This window comes from Engraulis encrasicolus, chromosome 5 (genome assembly GCF_034702125.1).
Source record: "Engraulis encrasicolus isolate BLACKSEA-1 chromosome 5, IST_EnEncr_1.0, whole genome shotgun sequence".
NCBI classification, from domain to species: domain Eukaryota; kingdom Metazoa; phylum Chordata; class Actinopteri; order Clupeiformes; family Engraulidae; genus Engraulis; species Engraulis encrasicolus.
The window spans coordinates 23,233,605-23,251,104 of NC_085861.1; the positions used below are offsets into that span (position 1 = coordinate 23,233,605).

A 17,500-nucleotide genomic window follows, 5' to 3' on the forward strand; every position below is an offset into this window, starting at 1 on the left:
ATTGTTTTTAGACTTGGAGTACACAGACGTGTATATATTTTACATATTTTTAAAAATATTTAAAAATTGCACTAATGTATTGTAAAATATTGGGTAACCACATGAAAGTTATGTCTTGTATAACATAGTTTTGAGTTCAAAAACTAAGCAAATGTGTTTTCTCCTTGCATCCACTCATTTTTCATCAATATGACATGCAATGTGTGTCCTTATGGGGTGATGATTTCAGATTGTAAACCGGTATGAAGAGAGTTTGCCCATGTGATGAGGAAGTGAACATAGTTGCAGTTGATTGTAGTGTTGTGAATGACAGTGTGTTCCATGAGAAACCCAGTGTTTTTCTTTATGAAAATTGAGTGTAATCCAGAGAATTGTGTGTAATGGTGTGAAAAGAGTGTGTTTTAAAACTGGAATTTGAGTGTTAAGTAGGAATTGTGTTTAGTGTTCAGTGACATTGGTTAGGGGAGTTGGGAAATGGGTGAGATGTTCCGAGAATTGTGTGTGAAGTACCAGAACTTGTGTGGAGGCAATCGAGAAAAACTGTAAGTCATTGAACAAACTGTAAGAGGTCTTACAAATAATACGAACAAGACAGTAATGGAAAGAAAAACTGGAACTTAAAAACTGGGAGATGGCCAAAAGTGTTGAGAATGTTACTTGACCAAAATATCAAAGTAGATCAGCTTCTCTCTACTGTACAGTAGAGAAAAGGAGCAGTTTAAATCCAACATGCCCACTGTACTCACTTGATTCCAGTTGTGCGTGTGTGCTGTCTGGTATCCTTGGAATATCTCTGTTAAGATAGAGAGAGACAACGAGGGGAGAGGAGGAAGGAGAGAGAGAGAGAGTGAGAGAGAGAGAGAGAGAGAGAGAGAGAGAGAGAGAGAGAGAGAGAGTGAGTAGAGAGAGAGAGTAGAGAGAGAGAGAGAGAAGAAAGCAAGCAGGATCAATTAGTGTGAATGCAGAGAGCATGGGGTTTAAATGACCCTAAGCAGCCCATTACTCTTCATTCCCCTGGCAGCTCAGCTCAGCTCAGCTCAGCTCACTCTGCATTAGCTGAGGCACGGAGGCACGTGCAGCGCAGACAACAGCTCCACCCACCAGTTAGTGGACGGAGGAGAGACTCCAGTTTGCAGAGACCAAGTCTGCAATACCATTACATTGCTATGGAAAATGTTTCTAAATCCGACATGAGGGTCATGAGGTGGGTTCTGGAGGGTGCATTCTAATTAGGGCTGCACAATCTATCGAAAATGTATCGCAATCTCGATGGCGATATGTGTATGGCGAAAATGACTTCATTATCGCAAACATGTCAAACATATCTGTGCAGTCCAATCACGTGCTGAATGTCAACAAATGTGCAAGAAACCCGCCATGACTGACGCCATGCCCCCAACACAGACAGACAAATTAGTGACAAGAAAAATACTTTTGCTATATCGTGCAGCCCTAATTCTGGTGTATACTATACTTTCTACTTCAGTCTATCACTCAGATTTAGGGGAATGTGCATGCTTTAGAATTATCCTCCAGCTTCACATTTGAATAGAAAAATGTGTCAGTGTTGATTTATTTTGTGAGTTTGTTTCCTCATTTAGTTACTGTGGCAGTTGTATGAAAGAAAAGCATGAATGGTTAGACCATCGTTTCCCAAACTGTTGTACATGTCCCCCCTAGCTGTACGTGATGTGGTACTCAGGGATACGTGGGAAGATACAAAAATAAATGCAAAAAAATGTGTGGACCGGTCGAATGACGCATAGACGCAGAAGTGCACTATATACCATGCAGAGTACAGTAACGCAACAACACCAAACTACAGAAGGTAGCTAAATAATGCAAAATGCATTTTTTTTAATGTAACACAGCATAAAAAAACGGTTATTAGCAAAGCTATTTGACAAGCAAGTGCACACTTGAATTGCATATCAACTACACTGTATTGCATTCATCAAGTGAAGAGAAAATCCGAAGTACTCAGGGAATTGTTGAGAAAAAAATCTTGAAGGTGCTCATTGGTGTTGGGGGAAAAACAATATCTTTTCAAAAAAGGGAGTCCAAGGCACTCTTACTTCAAGAAGAGTGCCTTCACTGCCTTGGACTCCCTTTTTTGGCAAGATACTGTATTGTATCTTCATTTTCAAATAGGCCCCCCCACTGTATCTGGGTCAAAGACATTTTTTGGGGGGGCTCAGATGTCAGGTGGCGCCACTGCATCTGATGCCCATAAATTCATTAGTAATTGGTGGTTGATATGCTGCAGTGAAAATATGCACTTCTTCGAGAGTCAACTAAAAATAACTGGCTGTCGTTGCACCACCCTGATGTGTGCTACTGCTGAGACGCCAGTGACCCGTCTACAGTGAGGGGTTTTGACAACTGAACTCACCCAATGGGTCGCGAGACCACTAGTTCCACCTGAGGCTCCGGCTTTGATTCTAGAATGATATTGTAAACTTCTTTGAAAGTGGCTCCTTGTAATATCCTGCCGTTCCACTCCAGAACCTGGTCACCTGGGGAGCACAAGTGGCCAGAGATCACACACACACACACACACACACACACACACACACACACACACACACACACACACACACACACACACACACACACACACACACACACACACACACACACACACACACACACACACACACACACGCACACACACACACACACACACACACACACACACACACACACGCACACACGCACACACGCATGCACACACACACAATTGTCACATACCTTACAGTATGGCAGGACATGGACAAGGGGAAAGAAAGAAAGAAAGAAAGAAAGAAAGAAAGAAAGAAAGAAAGAAAGAAAGAAAGAAAGAAAGAAAGAAAGAAAGAAAGAAAGAAAGAAAGAAAGAAAGAAAGAAAGAAAGAAAGAAAGAAAGAAACATTACGTATGCGTGTGCTTACCTGGCCTTAGGTGACCAACAGTGTCTGCTAAGCTTCCTTTCCTCACTTTGGTGATGAAAGCGCATAGTCTCCCTGATTCAGTCATCTTCCCACCCACCACCTGCACAACACCACAGACACAGATACTGGCATGAAGATGGAGCAATACCATACAAACACACGGACGCACACACATACAAACACCTTTCTCACATTCCTGTTTATTCAGTTTCCGCGTCTAAACTTTTCCGTGTCTAAACTTCTGCAACCCATACCCTAGATAAAGCCCTCCATTGAATGAACCTACATGCATATCTGACTGTTTCTCATTCTGACTCTGGTGATACATTTGAATCAATTCATATTCATGTGGAATTAGGCCAAGAAAGTGGGTCTGGATGGTTCACCTCCAGCTGTGCTGTTCCCCTAGCAAGTCTCCCCATGCTATTGTTTAACTTGGGAGATGGTCTGCTTCAGTGGTAGGGCTGCACTATATATCGAAAATGTATCGAAATCGCGATCTCAAGAGTGGCGATATGCGTATCGCGAAAATTACTTAATTATCAACAAGTACGAATTTTCTGTGCTGTCCAATCACTAGCAGAATGTCAACAAAAGCGCGAGAAGCCCGCCATGACCAACGCTGCACCCCCAACACAGACCGACAATTTGGTGACAAGAAAAACACTCAGGTATATTTCTAAATATCGTTTAAATATCATTATCGAGGTATTGAATGCTGTTATCGAATATCCATTTTTTTCTGATATCGTGCAGCTCAGTGCTGTCTAGTTCCTAGGTCAAAAGCGCAGAGCCAAGACACTAAGACCGAAAACATAAATGTGAAGGACGGCCATTGACACCAAGGAGTCACTTTTTCTTCAGCTTTCATTTTTTGCTGTTCACAGAGTGTGTGTACCAGGATGTCTATGGTACCACCTACCATCATCTACCTACGGCATCCCTATAGAAACGCTACTACCTGTCACCACCGGCACCCGGATTCCACCATGTGCCCCCAGCAATGGAACAGAACCTCTGGACCTTATTATTGGCAATGTATTGTCAGCACAACAAGTCCAGCAAGTCCTTTTAATACATACAGTATAGGCCAAAAGTTTGGACACACCTTCTCATTCAATGGCTATTTACAGTACATTGTACATACAAGGGCACGAACACATGGAGAATTATGTGCTAATAAAAAAAATACCAATTGTAGCTGTTGCCCAACAGTGATGTCAGCTGTCTATCCACCTGACATCAACACGACAAAACTGATGGCACCACACGTTTCAACAAGCTTATTTTCTGTCTATTTTCAAGTAAAAAACACCCAGTCAGTCAAGTCAATCTTAATTGAGCACAAAAGTCGCTTAACGCTAAAAGTAGAATTATAGAACAAGCTACATTTAAACCTTGTATAGGCATTTGCCATTTGTCAGGCCTATACTGTGCGTGTATGTAGGACTTTGTCAGCATTGCGCATATGGTCTCTAGTGCTGCTGTCCATGGTGCTGATATACTGACATGGGACACATACTGTGGCCTTATGGCTAGAGGTGAAGAATTGCGGGTTTGACTCTCGTACCAATATTAAAATAGTGTGGGTGGGACATGAAATACCTGATGCTCTCCTCTTCCCTTGCCCTTAAGCAAAGCATGTCACCCCACATTGCCTCAGGGGGAACAGTCCCTGTGTCCAAACAACTGTATGCTACTGTGGATCAGAGCATCAGCTAATGCGTCATGTATCACAATATAATGAAAGGAGCCCTCGAGGTGAACAGAGGACGTCAAGCCCCATAAACCCTTTTGCCTCTTTTTGAGCGGCGTACAAATAAAATCACCCATTAGTGGAGGCTCCGTACCAACATACAAAAGGAGATTACGCCGGGTTAGAGTGAAATGGCTTTACGTAACTACCGTCATAGAAGAGTGGTGTATCACACACGCGCACAGGGAGAATCCCATGCACAAAACCCAACATATCCGTCAGTTAGCCTGAGTCAGGCAGCAGCGGAGCCATATGGATGCATGTAACCTGGTCTCACAGAATGCCATGAAATGAACACCGTGCCTTGGAACACAATATCTGTAGCAGTTTAACAAGATCTGCCTAATTTCCGTGATGGGTCGCAAAAGTAGTTTCTATGTGTTCCCACAACAATTTTAAATACTTGTTAAATCATTACAAAACTGACAAGCTTCGCACTGGGGAAATTTTCCACTCGGTGGACACCAAACTCTGCTACTAAACGAAAGAAAACTATTGCAACATAAGACGCTGAGAAACTTATTCATGCCTTTGTCACCAGTAGGATAGACTACTGCAATGCTCTCTTCTCTGGTCTCCCAAAAAAATGAATTGACAAATTACAACTCATTCAAAATTCTGCGGCAAGAATCCTAACAAGAACCAGAATGAGAGAGCACATCTCTCCTGTCTTGGCAGACCTGCACTGGTTACCTGTCTCATACAGAATCGACTTTAAGATTCTGCTCACAGTATTTAAAGCATTAAATGGACTTGCCCCTAGCTATATCTGAGACATGCTCTCTTTTTATGCCCCTGCTCGAGCTCTCAGGTCCACTGATGCCAAGCTGCTAAAGACCCCCACCCCCCCGCAGAAGAAGATCGGCGCGACGCCGCGTTTGCCTGCTATGCGCCCAAGAGATGGAACGCCCTCCCCATCGAGATCCGATCGGCCACCTGCGTCGACTCCTTCAAGAAGCAGCTGAAGACCCACCTCTTCATCCTTGCCAACTCCTAGCTGCCAAGGCGTCATAGTGTCCCAGCTGCCGCAGCGCCCTTACTACTCGCAACCAGCCCTGGCAGGGGGCTCCCCTAGGTGGCCGCTGGTCTCTGCCTGAGGTTTCTTCCTGACTATAGGGGGTCTTTTTTTCTCAGACCTCACTGAGCTTTTTTTTCCCCCTTACAAACTATGAATCAAGCGAAAGGGAGTTTTTCCTCACCCCTGATGCCACCAGGGGCCGCACCTGAGCGCCCAATCTCTGTGTGACTATCTATGACTTATGATAGGCCCAGCCACTATGGACCTTACACATCTAAGAATCCTGGTCCTAACCTACGTTGACCTTATGACTCTACATTCTCTGTCTATCTCTTCTTCCTCTGCCTTCCTGCTTTTTCTGCCTCTCCTCTATACCTCTCCTTTTAAATCTATCTCTAACAATGTTTTTTTTTTCCCATTTTTTAAGCACTTTGAGTTACATGCCTTGTATGACACAGTGCTATACAAATACAATTATTATTATTATTATTATTATTATAAACTGTGCCTAGACCAAAGCAATCCATAACCCTAATCTATCAGTAAAGTAACGTGTTTTGCAAAACAATTCTTTGAAATTACAGAAGAAAACATAATTTGGAAGAAAATTCTAAAACTGGGCGTCTGGTTCTTGATTGTGATTGGGTGATCGGGTATTCCAAGTGTTAGTAAATCGGTCATAAACAAGCAGCATTCCAAATGAAAATTCTACGCGTATCCAAATCCAGCACTCCAAATGAAGTTCTACAAGTGTCATGCTCCAACTCCCTTAGCCATTATAAATCGAACACAAACCAATGGCCTCTCGTGGCTTATTGGGTAACACTTTATTTTTCGGATACATCTATTAGCACTAATACATACAATGTTAATGCCTGCACAAGTACCTTGTAAGGCATGTACTAAGCAAATGCTATGGTCTACTAGGTCCTTACTATGGTTAAATTGGTAATAAATCCCTTACTGTGCATGAACAAGACATTTGCGAATACATGCCTAACAAATGTTTGATTTTGCTTTGTACAGTCAATCCGGAAAGTACTCACAGCGCTTCACTTTTTTCACATTTTATTATCTTACAGCCTTATTCCAAATGCTACAAATGAATCTCTGTTGTCAAAATCCTACACAAATTATTCCGTTATGACCATGTGAAAAACAAGTTGTCTTGACAGTTTTGAAAATTTATAAAAAATAAAAAACAAAGGAATTATATTTACAAAAGTATTCACAGCCTTTGCTTAATACTTTGTACAACCACCTTTGGCAGCAACTACATTCATTTTTTCATTTCGAAATGAAAAGGGATTAAAAGGGAGATCATCCGTGTGTGTTTCAACCTTTCAGTATATTGAAATTGTACATTTTGAGTCTGCACCTGGCTAAAATAGATGGGTGTGAGTTTTGAATGAAATCCTATGGAGAGTATCATGATCTGCTTCTGTAGTCACAGTGCATGTTGACATGCATGCTTCTTTAGGTGTAATTCAGATTTCCAATGTTGACGGCATCCATACATCAGTACGTCAATACGTCAGTCCCACAACCATGCTAGCCAGATGATGCACTTTTTGTGTAAAACTCACTTGTTTACCATCACACATGCTTGACGCCATCTAAAGCAAATTTGTTTATCTTGGTCTCAAGAGAGATGAACAGACCAAGGATATGGATCACTGGAACCATGTTGTGTGGTCTGATGAGACCAAGATAAACAAATTTGCTTTACATGGTGTCAAGCATGTGTGGTGGTAAACAAGTGAGTTTGACATTTGGAGCTTGACTGAGCTCTCCATACTGGAAGGGAATAGAAGAGCCCGAGCAAGGTGAAGATCTGTTGAAAAAGGTAGGTCTGCACACTGCCGATCAGCTCCAAAAATAAACGTTATTATTTAAAAAGCAACGTTTCGATCACGCTGGATCTTCATCAGGCATCAGATGATCGTGATCGAAACGTTGCTTTTTAAATAATAACGTTTATTTTTGGAGCTGATCGGCAGTGTGCAAACCTACCTTTTCAACTGTCTGACTTTTTTGTCTGGCACCTGCAACAAGTGTTTTTGGATGTGCCAAAACTACCCAAGACTACAAGGTGAAGATCTGACCTTTAGCCCCAGCAGAGCTCCAGAGTCTCGGGGCACGCTCCCGTCCTTCATCCTCTTGTTGAGCAGGATCCTACCGATCAGACGCTCGCCGTCTTTGGATGGCTGCCAAGTCACTGGGTGCTAGAGAAGGAGGGGAGGGGGGAGCGGAGCGGAGCGGGCGGTCAGAGCAACAAGCCTTGTGTATTACAACCCTCAGACACACAGTATGCATACTCATACGTCCACTCACGCGTCACGCACACACACATATGCAGTATACACGCATACACTCACACAAGCACCCACATGCATCCACCCACACACACACACACACACACACACACACACACACACACACACACACACACACACACACACACACACACACACACACACACACACACACACACACACACACACACACACACACACACACACACACGCACACACTCATCCATGCACGCACGCACGGATACACACACACCCTCTCTCTCTCCTTTAAATTGACTTTTACATACATACATACAAACACGCTTACATTATTTCGTACTCTTACACACTTACACATGTACTCTCTCTCTCACACACACACAAAGATATGCATACATGCACACATACCACACGCGCACACAAAATCTATCACAGTTAATAAGAAACACAAAGCCATGGCAGGAGTGGCAGTGCACTGGTGAAGGGGTGGGGGAGCTTTCATTCACTACAATGAAAGAGCAGTCACACAAGTTCACTCTTAAAATTTTGCTTTTTTGCTGCCTTGACGTTCTGGATTATCATGGCCCATAAAAACATCTCCTTTCTTATAATTATGCAACATGGACAGATTAGATTAGCCTACTATATGGATTAGCCTACAGTCAAATTAGATGGCTCCACACAAGATGACCCGGTATGTCCTATTAACATTTGTGGCCTTTGCCAATAGGCTAATTGCATTAGCCTTAAATGCAAGTACCTTTCAATCACATTAAAGATAAAATAGGAACTTTTCTTATTAAGCAGAGGGCCATTAAGCCTTTGATGTTTTTGGGTGGCACCAAAGGGCTGTTAATGTTGCTATGACAACCACTTCCGGAGCATATACAGGAACAGCTGGTAGACTGAACAACTGTGGTCTGAGATGGGTAGAAGATGATTACCAATGAAAGAAAATTCCCTTTTCAATCAAAAAGCTGTGATACCAAAAACCAAGTCAAAATTCTGCAAGGAACACATGAATTTGCTATAAACACAGCATGACAAATTCTGTATCATAAAGGGGAAACTTTATTCATTTTACATTTTTTTTTGTAAAATTTCGTCCATGTTTTTGATCGGCCATTGCAGCTTGTCTGTTTAAAAAGCAGAGCTTGTGTGATGGTGCACGAGAGTGACATGCATTCCCCGCCCTGGCTCCACAGAGTTTCCACCCCTTCAACAGAGCTCCCAAATGCCACCGCCGCTCAGAGCAGGATGGAGGGAGGGGACGACGGAGCCTGAGGGGTTTCCAGTTGGAGGAGAGAGTAAAGAGGTTGAGCGGGTGTAGAGGAAGAGTGGGAGGGCCATTGAGGGGTCAGGTGAGGACCAGCTGTGCATACACACTGAAAGTGGAAAATACAGAAAAGAACTTGAACTGAACAGATTTTTTCATATACTTGATGGTGTGGCATTGGGATGTCTGATCTAGCAGAGCAATGCAAGACATTGGTAAGTCTATAAATTCAAATCGAAACAGTGTCATAATTCATTACTATATGAGCAGGAACTCAAAAGTTTAGTTCTCTTTTTCATGCAATTTCACCAAAGGCTCTTTTCCACTGTCCATTTTCTACCCGGTACAGCTGGACACAGCATGACTCGGCCGCCACTTGAAGTGAGCTCAGCGGGTCTTTCGCAGCCTTTTACCCAGAATGCGCATCAGCTCACCCTTACCGGTAAATCAAAAAATAATCATCGCCTCCACCAGATCAACTCTTTTGGAATGCTCTTAGTTCGACACTGTATTACTGTTATATGAAAATCGAAGGCAGAAATTAATATTGTAGAATTCAAATATGATGTCGCTGAAAATATTTATAGGCTACTTGGATAGCTGGGATATCTGTCGGCCTTGCGTTGGGTAAACTAGCCTACTTAGAGTAATGCTACGTGACAACGGCAAAAACAAAATACTGCGGGTAATACGGTTTGTAATGGAAACACAAACCGGGCTGGTTTGACAGTACCACTCAGCACCACTCAGCTCAACACGGTATGGCACAGCCAGGTTGCATGTGGGAAAAAGCCTCAAGAAGCTTTGCAGCCAGTGAATTTGTTGTATTCATGGAATTTGTTGACTCACCGTAAAGAAATAATGACTTCTATGCGCTCTGTAGTCACTTTCTGTGTGCATGTACAGTAAGGACCAGATGTGTCAATCCCAGGTTAGAAAGTAAAATTCAATCCAGCCACCAGATCAGTTACTTACATACTGTACAGATCAGTTACTTAGATCAATTACCCGTGACAGTCATTGCTTTCTACTTACTGAACATGAGATTGACTCCTCTGAACAATCATCATTCCGTTTGCACCATCATCCATCAGTGGACACCCCTCCTCTACCACCCTGGTATGGTATAGTAACACAATGGTCACCCCCATCTCCATCTATTTCAAGCTTTCATTGTTCAGCTTGTACCCTCAGCTCAGCCCCAGAGCCCCATCCCCAGCCCCAGCCCCAGCACCCTGCCACTCTGCCAGGCATACTGTAAACGCTCAAGTGGAATAGTAGAAAGCAGATGGAACTGCGGAGGGAAGAAGGGGGGGAGGCAGAAAGCGAATGCACCAACATACAGCAAAGGAGCAATGGAAAAACCCAATGAAAAACAAACACTGACACGTACATTTTCATTCCACAAAAAAAACTAAGGATATTGCTTGAAAGAGAAAACTAAGTGATGGATAGCATGACAAGATAGTGAATACAAAAAGACAAAAAACACAGCTATGTGACAGTGGAAGGGAAAAAAGAGAAACATAACTTTGTCTGTGCCAAAAACAACCAAATTCAAAGAGAAAAAAATCAAATCAAATCAATTTGACTCTCCCTGGAAAAGTGCAAGTGCGAGTGTTCTCTCTGTTGTCTCTGGAACTTTCTAGAGGAGCTTGAAGGCTTGGGTGGGGAGGGGGTATTCACTATGGTCGTAGAGGGTGCAGTGCAGTGCAGTGCAGAGCAGAGCAGGTGAAAACCAGTGGCAGGTGGGGAGTGGGGCATCCATGTGATACGGGCATGGGCAAAGTAATATGGAACAGACAAAGGCATGGAAGAGGAAGAAGAAGGAGGAGGAGGAGGAGGAGGAGCAAGAGGAGGAGGAGGAACAATGGAATGGAGAGAAGGGGGGAAGAAGAAGAAGAAGAAGAAGAAGAAGAAGAAGAAGAAGAAGAAGAAGAAGAAGAAGAAGAAGAAGAAGAAGAAGAAGAAGAAGAAGAAGAAGAAGAAGAAGAAGAAGAAGCAACAGAAGAAGAAATAAAAGAAATAGAAGAAGAAAAATGACAGGGGTAGAGATAGTGATAGTGATAGATATAGTGATAGAGCTAGAGGCGGAGGTAGAGAGTTATAGATAGAAGGTAGATAATAGCCACATGCACTGGGTGATCATCATTCCTAAAGTGCCAAGACAAACAGACAAGTTGAGTTGTGCGTAGACTGATGCTCTTAGAATTGAGGGGCGTGGGGCTTGGGGTGGGGGTGGGGGGTGGAGTCTTGAGACAAATTGTCAAAGCAACAGTTGCCAGGAAGCAAACCACAATGCAAGCCAGAGAAAGCTTTCCACTTCCTCAGTCAGCCACACCCAGCACGGGCAGTGTCTGAAGATCAAAAACACAGACCAATAAAACAAGAAACGGACAAAGAAATCAACTAAAAAAAACACCAGGAACTTAAAACAGGAGGGGGGAGGCAGGACAAACAAAAAGTCTTGATACTCTGAGCTACAGAAGAACAAAGAAAATAAGCATCAAAGCGGCCAAGAGGAAATTAACCCACCAAACCAAAATCAACAGCTCACTGACAAGCAAAAGGGCAAGAGAACGAAAAAACCAAACACCAACTTAAAGAGAAACCCCAACCAAAACACTAAATAAGAAGCAAAGAAATGAATCAACCAAACAGGAGCACGATTTACAAACAAAAACAAACGAGAAAAAAAGAAAAAAAGCAAGCCAGACAGGGTCCCAGTACCTTCTCACTATGGCTATGCTCTTCGTTTAGCGTAGTGCTACTGCAAGTATCAACGCCAGAGTCTTTTATGAGGGGTTCGCACCACTCGGCATCCTCTTCGAAAGAGTGGCCCCCAAAGCGCACCATTTTCTTTTGTCCCTCAGATAAGGAGGGTGTCTGCTCAATAGTTTTTCTTTTTCCCCTTTGACTGTTCCCTACAGTTGTGGAATAAAAAACAGAAGGAGAAAAAAGAAAGGAAAGGAAAGGAAGGAAGGGAAAGAAAGAAAGACATGCAGAGGTGTAAATAAACCAAAGGAACCATGAAATGACAAAGGACTCTGACAGAGAGAGAGAGCAAAAGACAGATAGACAGATAGGCAGAGAGACAGAGAGACAGAGAGAGAGAATGAGAGAGAGAATGAGAGAGAGAGAGAGAGAGAGAGAGAGAGAGAGAGAGAGAGAGAGAGAGAGAGAGAGAGAGAGAGAGAGAGAGAGAGAGAGAGAGAGAGAGAAGGTGGGAGGAGGGAAGAGATGGAGAAGGTGAGGTTTGCTTGGCTCCGCATGTCTCACCAAAGACATTGAAGCGGCCTCGCTGCTATGCCAAGTCGCATGGTCCCACCAGTGGCCATCCAAGTCTCCTGCAAAGGGTTGCACACACACACAAATTGTACATACACATACTGAGACAGCCGCTCACTGCTGGGTGGCAAGAGTACCCTTAAATACACACCGACTGGGATCCCAAGTGTCCTGTGAAGGCTACAAAAAACACACTGAAACAAGTTAATGTAAATCTCTCATATCCAAGCCTTTGAGATGGGACTGGGAGCAGGTTCCGTTATCCGAAATGTCATGTAAAATGTACAAAATAAGAGCGAAAATTCCAGGTTGAAGTGAACTTTCTGAACTTTTATTTGTCTAAGGTTGGAAACACACATATACACAGTCTAGCTTGTGTGGAACAGTAGCTTTAATGCAAATCTCTACATGATGGTGATGGATTTTCAAGCACCCTGCAAAGGTCACAAGCGTTCATTAGGGCTGTAACGATACACTCAGCTCACGATTCGGTTCGTATCACGATTTTTGACCTACAGTTCGATACACCCCACGATTTCTAAAATGTATCTCATTTGAAGCTTGGAAGCACTATCACATCGAATCATACAGTATGGCTGTTTTCTGGCCTGAAGGATAACAAAACTTTGAAAGGGTGTATCACGATACTGCCTCCTTGCATCACGATAGAGTATCGTGACTAGAGATGCACCGGATCCACCGGTAGCCGAGGCTTTTCAGTCAAAATAGTTTGAGCCAACGTGATAAAAAGGGCCCACGTGTGTGAGTAGGCTATGTGTTTCAACCCTTTCGTAGGATCCGGTATCCGGTTCCAGATCCGGCAGGATCTTAAGCAGTGGATCCAGTATCCGGCAGGATCCTAAAAATCAGGATCCGGTGCATCTCTAATCGTGACTCTGAGTATCACGATTTCTTGGTTCGATCCAATATCGTTACAGCCCTAGCATTCATTAATGCACAGACTAAAGTATAAATACTGTACACATCTGCGCTCATCCAATGGCCTCCAGGCAAGTCTCCTGCAAAAGTTAGGCCGGCTTCACACCAAGGCGGTGAAGCGTCGCGGGACGGAAGCGATTTTTACCGCTGGTGGCGAAAATACACGGAAACAAATCTGTCCTTCCACACCAACCGGCGGTAGTAAGGCATTTGGAAAATATAACTTGAGCGGATTTCGGGCAGCAGTGGCCGGCGGTGTTCCATTCAGATGAATGGCAAAGTAGCGCGCTAGCTTTGACTGTGGGGGGATTTTGAACTGGACTGGCCGCGCAACCTGACGCTGTCGGTGTGAAAGGCAGAGTAGAACACACCGGCCGAAACTACCTCAGTCGTCTCGCTTCCGTTCCGCGCCGCCTTGATGTTAATTCAGCCTTACACATGAACAGTGATGTACATTTATCATCTACATTCAGATACACTGTATGCCCATATAGAGGACTTTCACACCTAGGCACACACTTGGCCGTTCAAGACTCCTGTTAAGAGAGCAAATGTACACACATGCACTCAAAAGCATTCCCATGACAACGTCACACGTGTGTGGGGAAGTTGTTTCAATAAGCACCTCTGAACAATTCAACATCTACTTACCAATGGAGCACACACTCACTCAACATACATCAAAAACCCAACACAGATGGTCCAACACAGGCAAACACACAAGCAAGCAAGTAGAGTCATACAAGTCATAAAATACGTACACACGCAGACATACACACACACACACACACACACACACACACACACACACACACACACACACACACACACACACACACACACACACACACACACACACACACACACACACACACACACACACACACACACACATGCGTACAATATGTTGAGGCCGACAGCTTGGAATGGCTGTTTTCGAAAGCGTCACACTTGACGGTATCTGCTTTTAGCTTACAAACTGCTCATTTTGACTTCTCTTGCTTGGGAGACTCAATTCCACGTCAGACAGACGATCCTCTCAATCTACTTGACACTCGTCCCCTATCTCTCTTTCTCTCTCTCTCTCTCTCTGTCTTTCTCTGTCTCTCTCTCTTTCTCTCTCTGTGCCTCTCTCTCTCTCTCTCTCTCTCTCTCTCTCTTTCTCTCTCTCTCTGTCTCTCTCTGCCCCCCTCTCTCTCTGTCTCTCTCTCTCTCTCTCTATCTATCTCTATCTCTATCTCTCTCACCTAACACACATACAGTATGGCAGATGCTTGCTGTTTTACTCGCTCATCCTCCACCCTTCCCCTCTCTAGCTCTTCTCTTCATGGCAAATGCTGTGCAGACTCCCAACAGCTTATTTCATGCCCTGATTGCTGAGCCGCGTCTCCCAGATGCCCAGTGGGGGGGGAGGGGGGGGGGGGCACAGACAGCTGTGGTGTTGGGCTGTGTGTGTACTATAGAACTATAAGCTGCCTATATAGTAGAGTGAGGGGTGTGACAGAAGAGCAGCAGAGTCCTGTCCATTGGAAGTAGAAGAATCACTTTTCAGCTCCACACACTAAAAATGAACGGCAAAGAATTGCACGCTGCTTACATGAATCATTTAAAAAAGACATAATAGAGCGTTGAGCGTTTTTTTAACTGGAAAAAAATATTTTGATAATTAATGGTAATATCAATATCCATATTAATAGTACTGGTGATTTGATTATGCATACGCCGACTGGATTTCCAATATATTTAATCCTAAACCCTGTTTTTGTCACTTTCAGCCTCTACAGCAGTGATTCCCAACATTTTTTGTCCTGCGTACCCCCTAAGCTTTTTGTTGTACCATTAGTACCCCCTCATCCATGCCCTATGTCTCTTCCTGTATCCGAATGTGACTATGCTCCATACATTTGTCATTTCTACATTTTTCCAAGTACCCCCTGCAGTGTGCTCACATACCACTAGTGGTACACGTACCCCTTGTTGGGAAACACTGCTCTACAGTATCAACTGATTCGAGTAATAAAGGTAGGAGCAGGTGAAAATATGTAAATGAGAGTAAGTGTGTGAGTGTGTGTAGGGCGGGGTAGGGCAGAGGTTTTTAACCTTTTTTTTTATAGCCCCACCTGTGCCCAAGACAACGCCACCCCCAACCCAAACCCATATTTCCAGAAAAAAACATTGATGAGAAAACAGATAAGTTTGCTAAAGCAATACTTTATATTTGGATTTGATTTGTAATAATTATGTTCACATGAAGACTTTTGGTCACAGCCTCAAAGGTACAATTCTGTACACCCCCTTCAATCTCTGGTGCATCCCTGAGGGGGCCCTGGAGCCCAGGTTAAGAACCACTGGGGTAGAGTATGGTAGGACATGGTTAGGTAGGCTGGGGTATCTATTCAGAGTGCTGAATCAGATCCAGGCTCTGCACAGGCTCCACACCCAGAGGGCTCTCCATCACCCTGACAACTCAATAAAAAAACAGTGTAAACTATTAATTGGACCATTAATTATTGATGCTGTTTTTACTACGATTTAAAAAAAAGAGGAGTGGGGAGGGGGTGCAGAGAGAGAGAGAGAGAGAGAGAGAGAGAGAGAGAGAGAGAGAGAGAGAGAGAGAGAGAGAGAGAGAGAGAGAGAGAGAGAGAGAGAGAGAGAGAGAATGACACATATTTTATAAACATAGTACCGGTACACATCCTTCTCCTACATGTAAAGACACTCAGTAACTCCATGCCCTGACTCTGACTGCAAGAACCCCAAGGTCAACTTCAGCATCTTCATCTGAATAACCAAATGGCTCAATTACTCTGAAGAACGTCAACTCAATATCAAGAGGGGTCTGCCTGCCATAAATCTTTAGACATTATAAGGAAACACAGCGGAGGGCAGAGTAGTATGGTGCTGCCAATCACGCATACATATTGTACACACAAACACACATGCACACACGCACGCGCACACACACACACACACTAGGGGTCGACCGATACAGGTTTTTTTAATGGCCGATGCCATACCGATTTTTTTTTCCATCACCCTTGGCCTAGACCCGATTTCCGATACCCGATATTTGGGGCCGATAGGGGTTTAAAAAAAATGTTAAAAAATGACAAATATTCCACGTCTCAAGTTAAAAGTAAACATTCAGTTAACATTATCAAATTGAGGTAAAACTTGTAACATTTAAACACCCACTCTAACAATCAAGTAATGTCTAACAATCAAGTAATAGAAAAATAAAGTGTCTTGGTGCTTTTGAAAAAAAACCCTAAATACATTTTGCGTATCGGCCAAAACCAGACGCATATCGGCCGATATGATACACTTAAAAAAATGCTAATTGGAGGCCTGAGAGAGATAGAGAGAGGAGAGAGAGAGAGAGAGAGAGAGAGAGAGAGAGAGAGAGAGAGAGAGAGAGAGAGAGAGAGAGAGAGAGAGAGCTGTATGACTGATCTGAGATCTGTTAAGAGGCAAGCCAAGACAGCCTTGATCTACTCAGTCTCAGCCACTATCACTGATCCCAGAGACGGGAAGGCTACAGAGAGTCTGACTCAGAGTGAGACTCAAACCACCTCTCCTCTCAGGCACTAGACTGGAAATTGGCCAATCTCTCACTACACTGCACGCCCATCGCTTTCCCTCTATGCTCATGGTGAGTATTTTGAAGAGAATCAAGAGCCTATGTCCCACCCATGCTATCCAACATACTGTCAGTATACACCATGTGTCGCTATGCTATGCTATACTACTATACTACACAACAGTATGTCAGGAGAAGACCCAGTGAGTATTTTGAGCTAACATGCACACATACACGCACACACACACCCCTGAGAGAAAGAGAAAGAGAGCAAAAGCGAGATCTATCTATCTATTTATCTATCTATTTAGTATCTATCTATCTATCTATCTATCTATCTATCTATCTATCTATCTATCTATCTATCTATCTATCTATCTATCTATCTATCTATCTATCTATCTATCTATCTAGCTATC

At 43.5% G+C, this 17,500-nt stretch overlaps 1 protein-coding gene across 1 annotated transcript in view; it reads right to left on the reverse strand.

Annotated features, from left to right (window-relative positions):
• The window catches only part of rims2a (regulating synaptic membrane exocytosis 2a), a 263,740-nt gene that overhangs the window by 113,941 nt on the left and 132,299 nt on the right, over positions 1–17,500 (reverse strand). The window contains exons 7-11 of the mRNA XM_063198956.1: positions 12,005–12,198; positions 7,810–7,929; positions 2,931–3,030; positions 2,393–2,516; positions 747–793 (exon numbers count right to left, since the gene is read on the reverse strand). Of these exons, the coding sequence (XP_063055026.1) occupies positions 747–793; positions 2,393–2,516; positions 2,931–3,030; positions 7,810–7,929; positions 12,005–12,198 (585 nt within the window). The remainder of the gene's footprint in view (positions 1–746; positions 794–2,392; positions 2,517–2,930; positions 3,031–7,809; positions 7,930–12,004; positions 12,199–17,500) is intronic.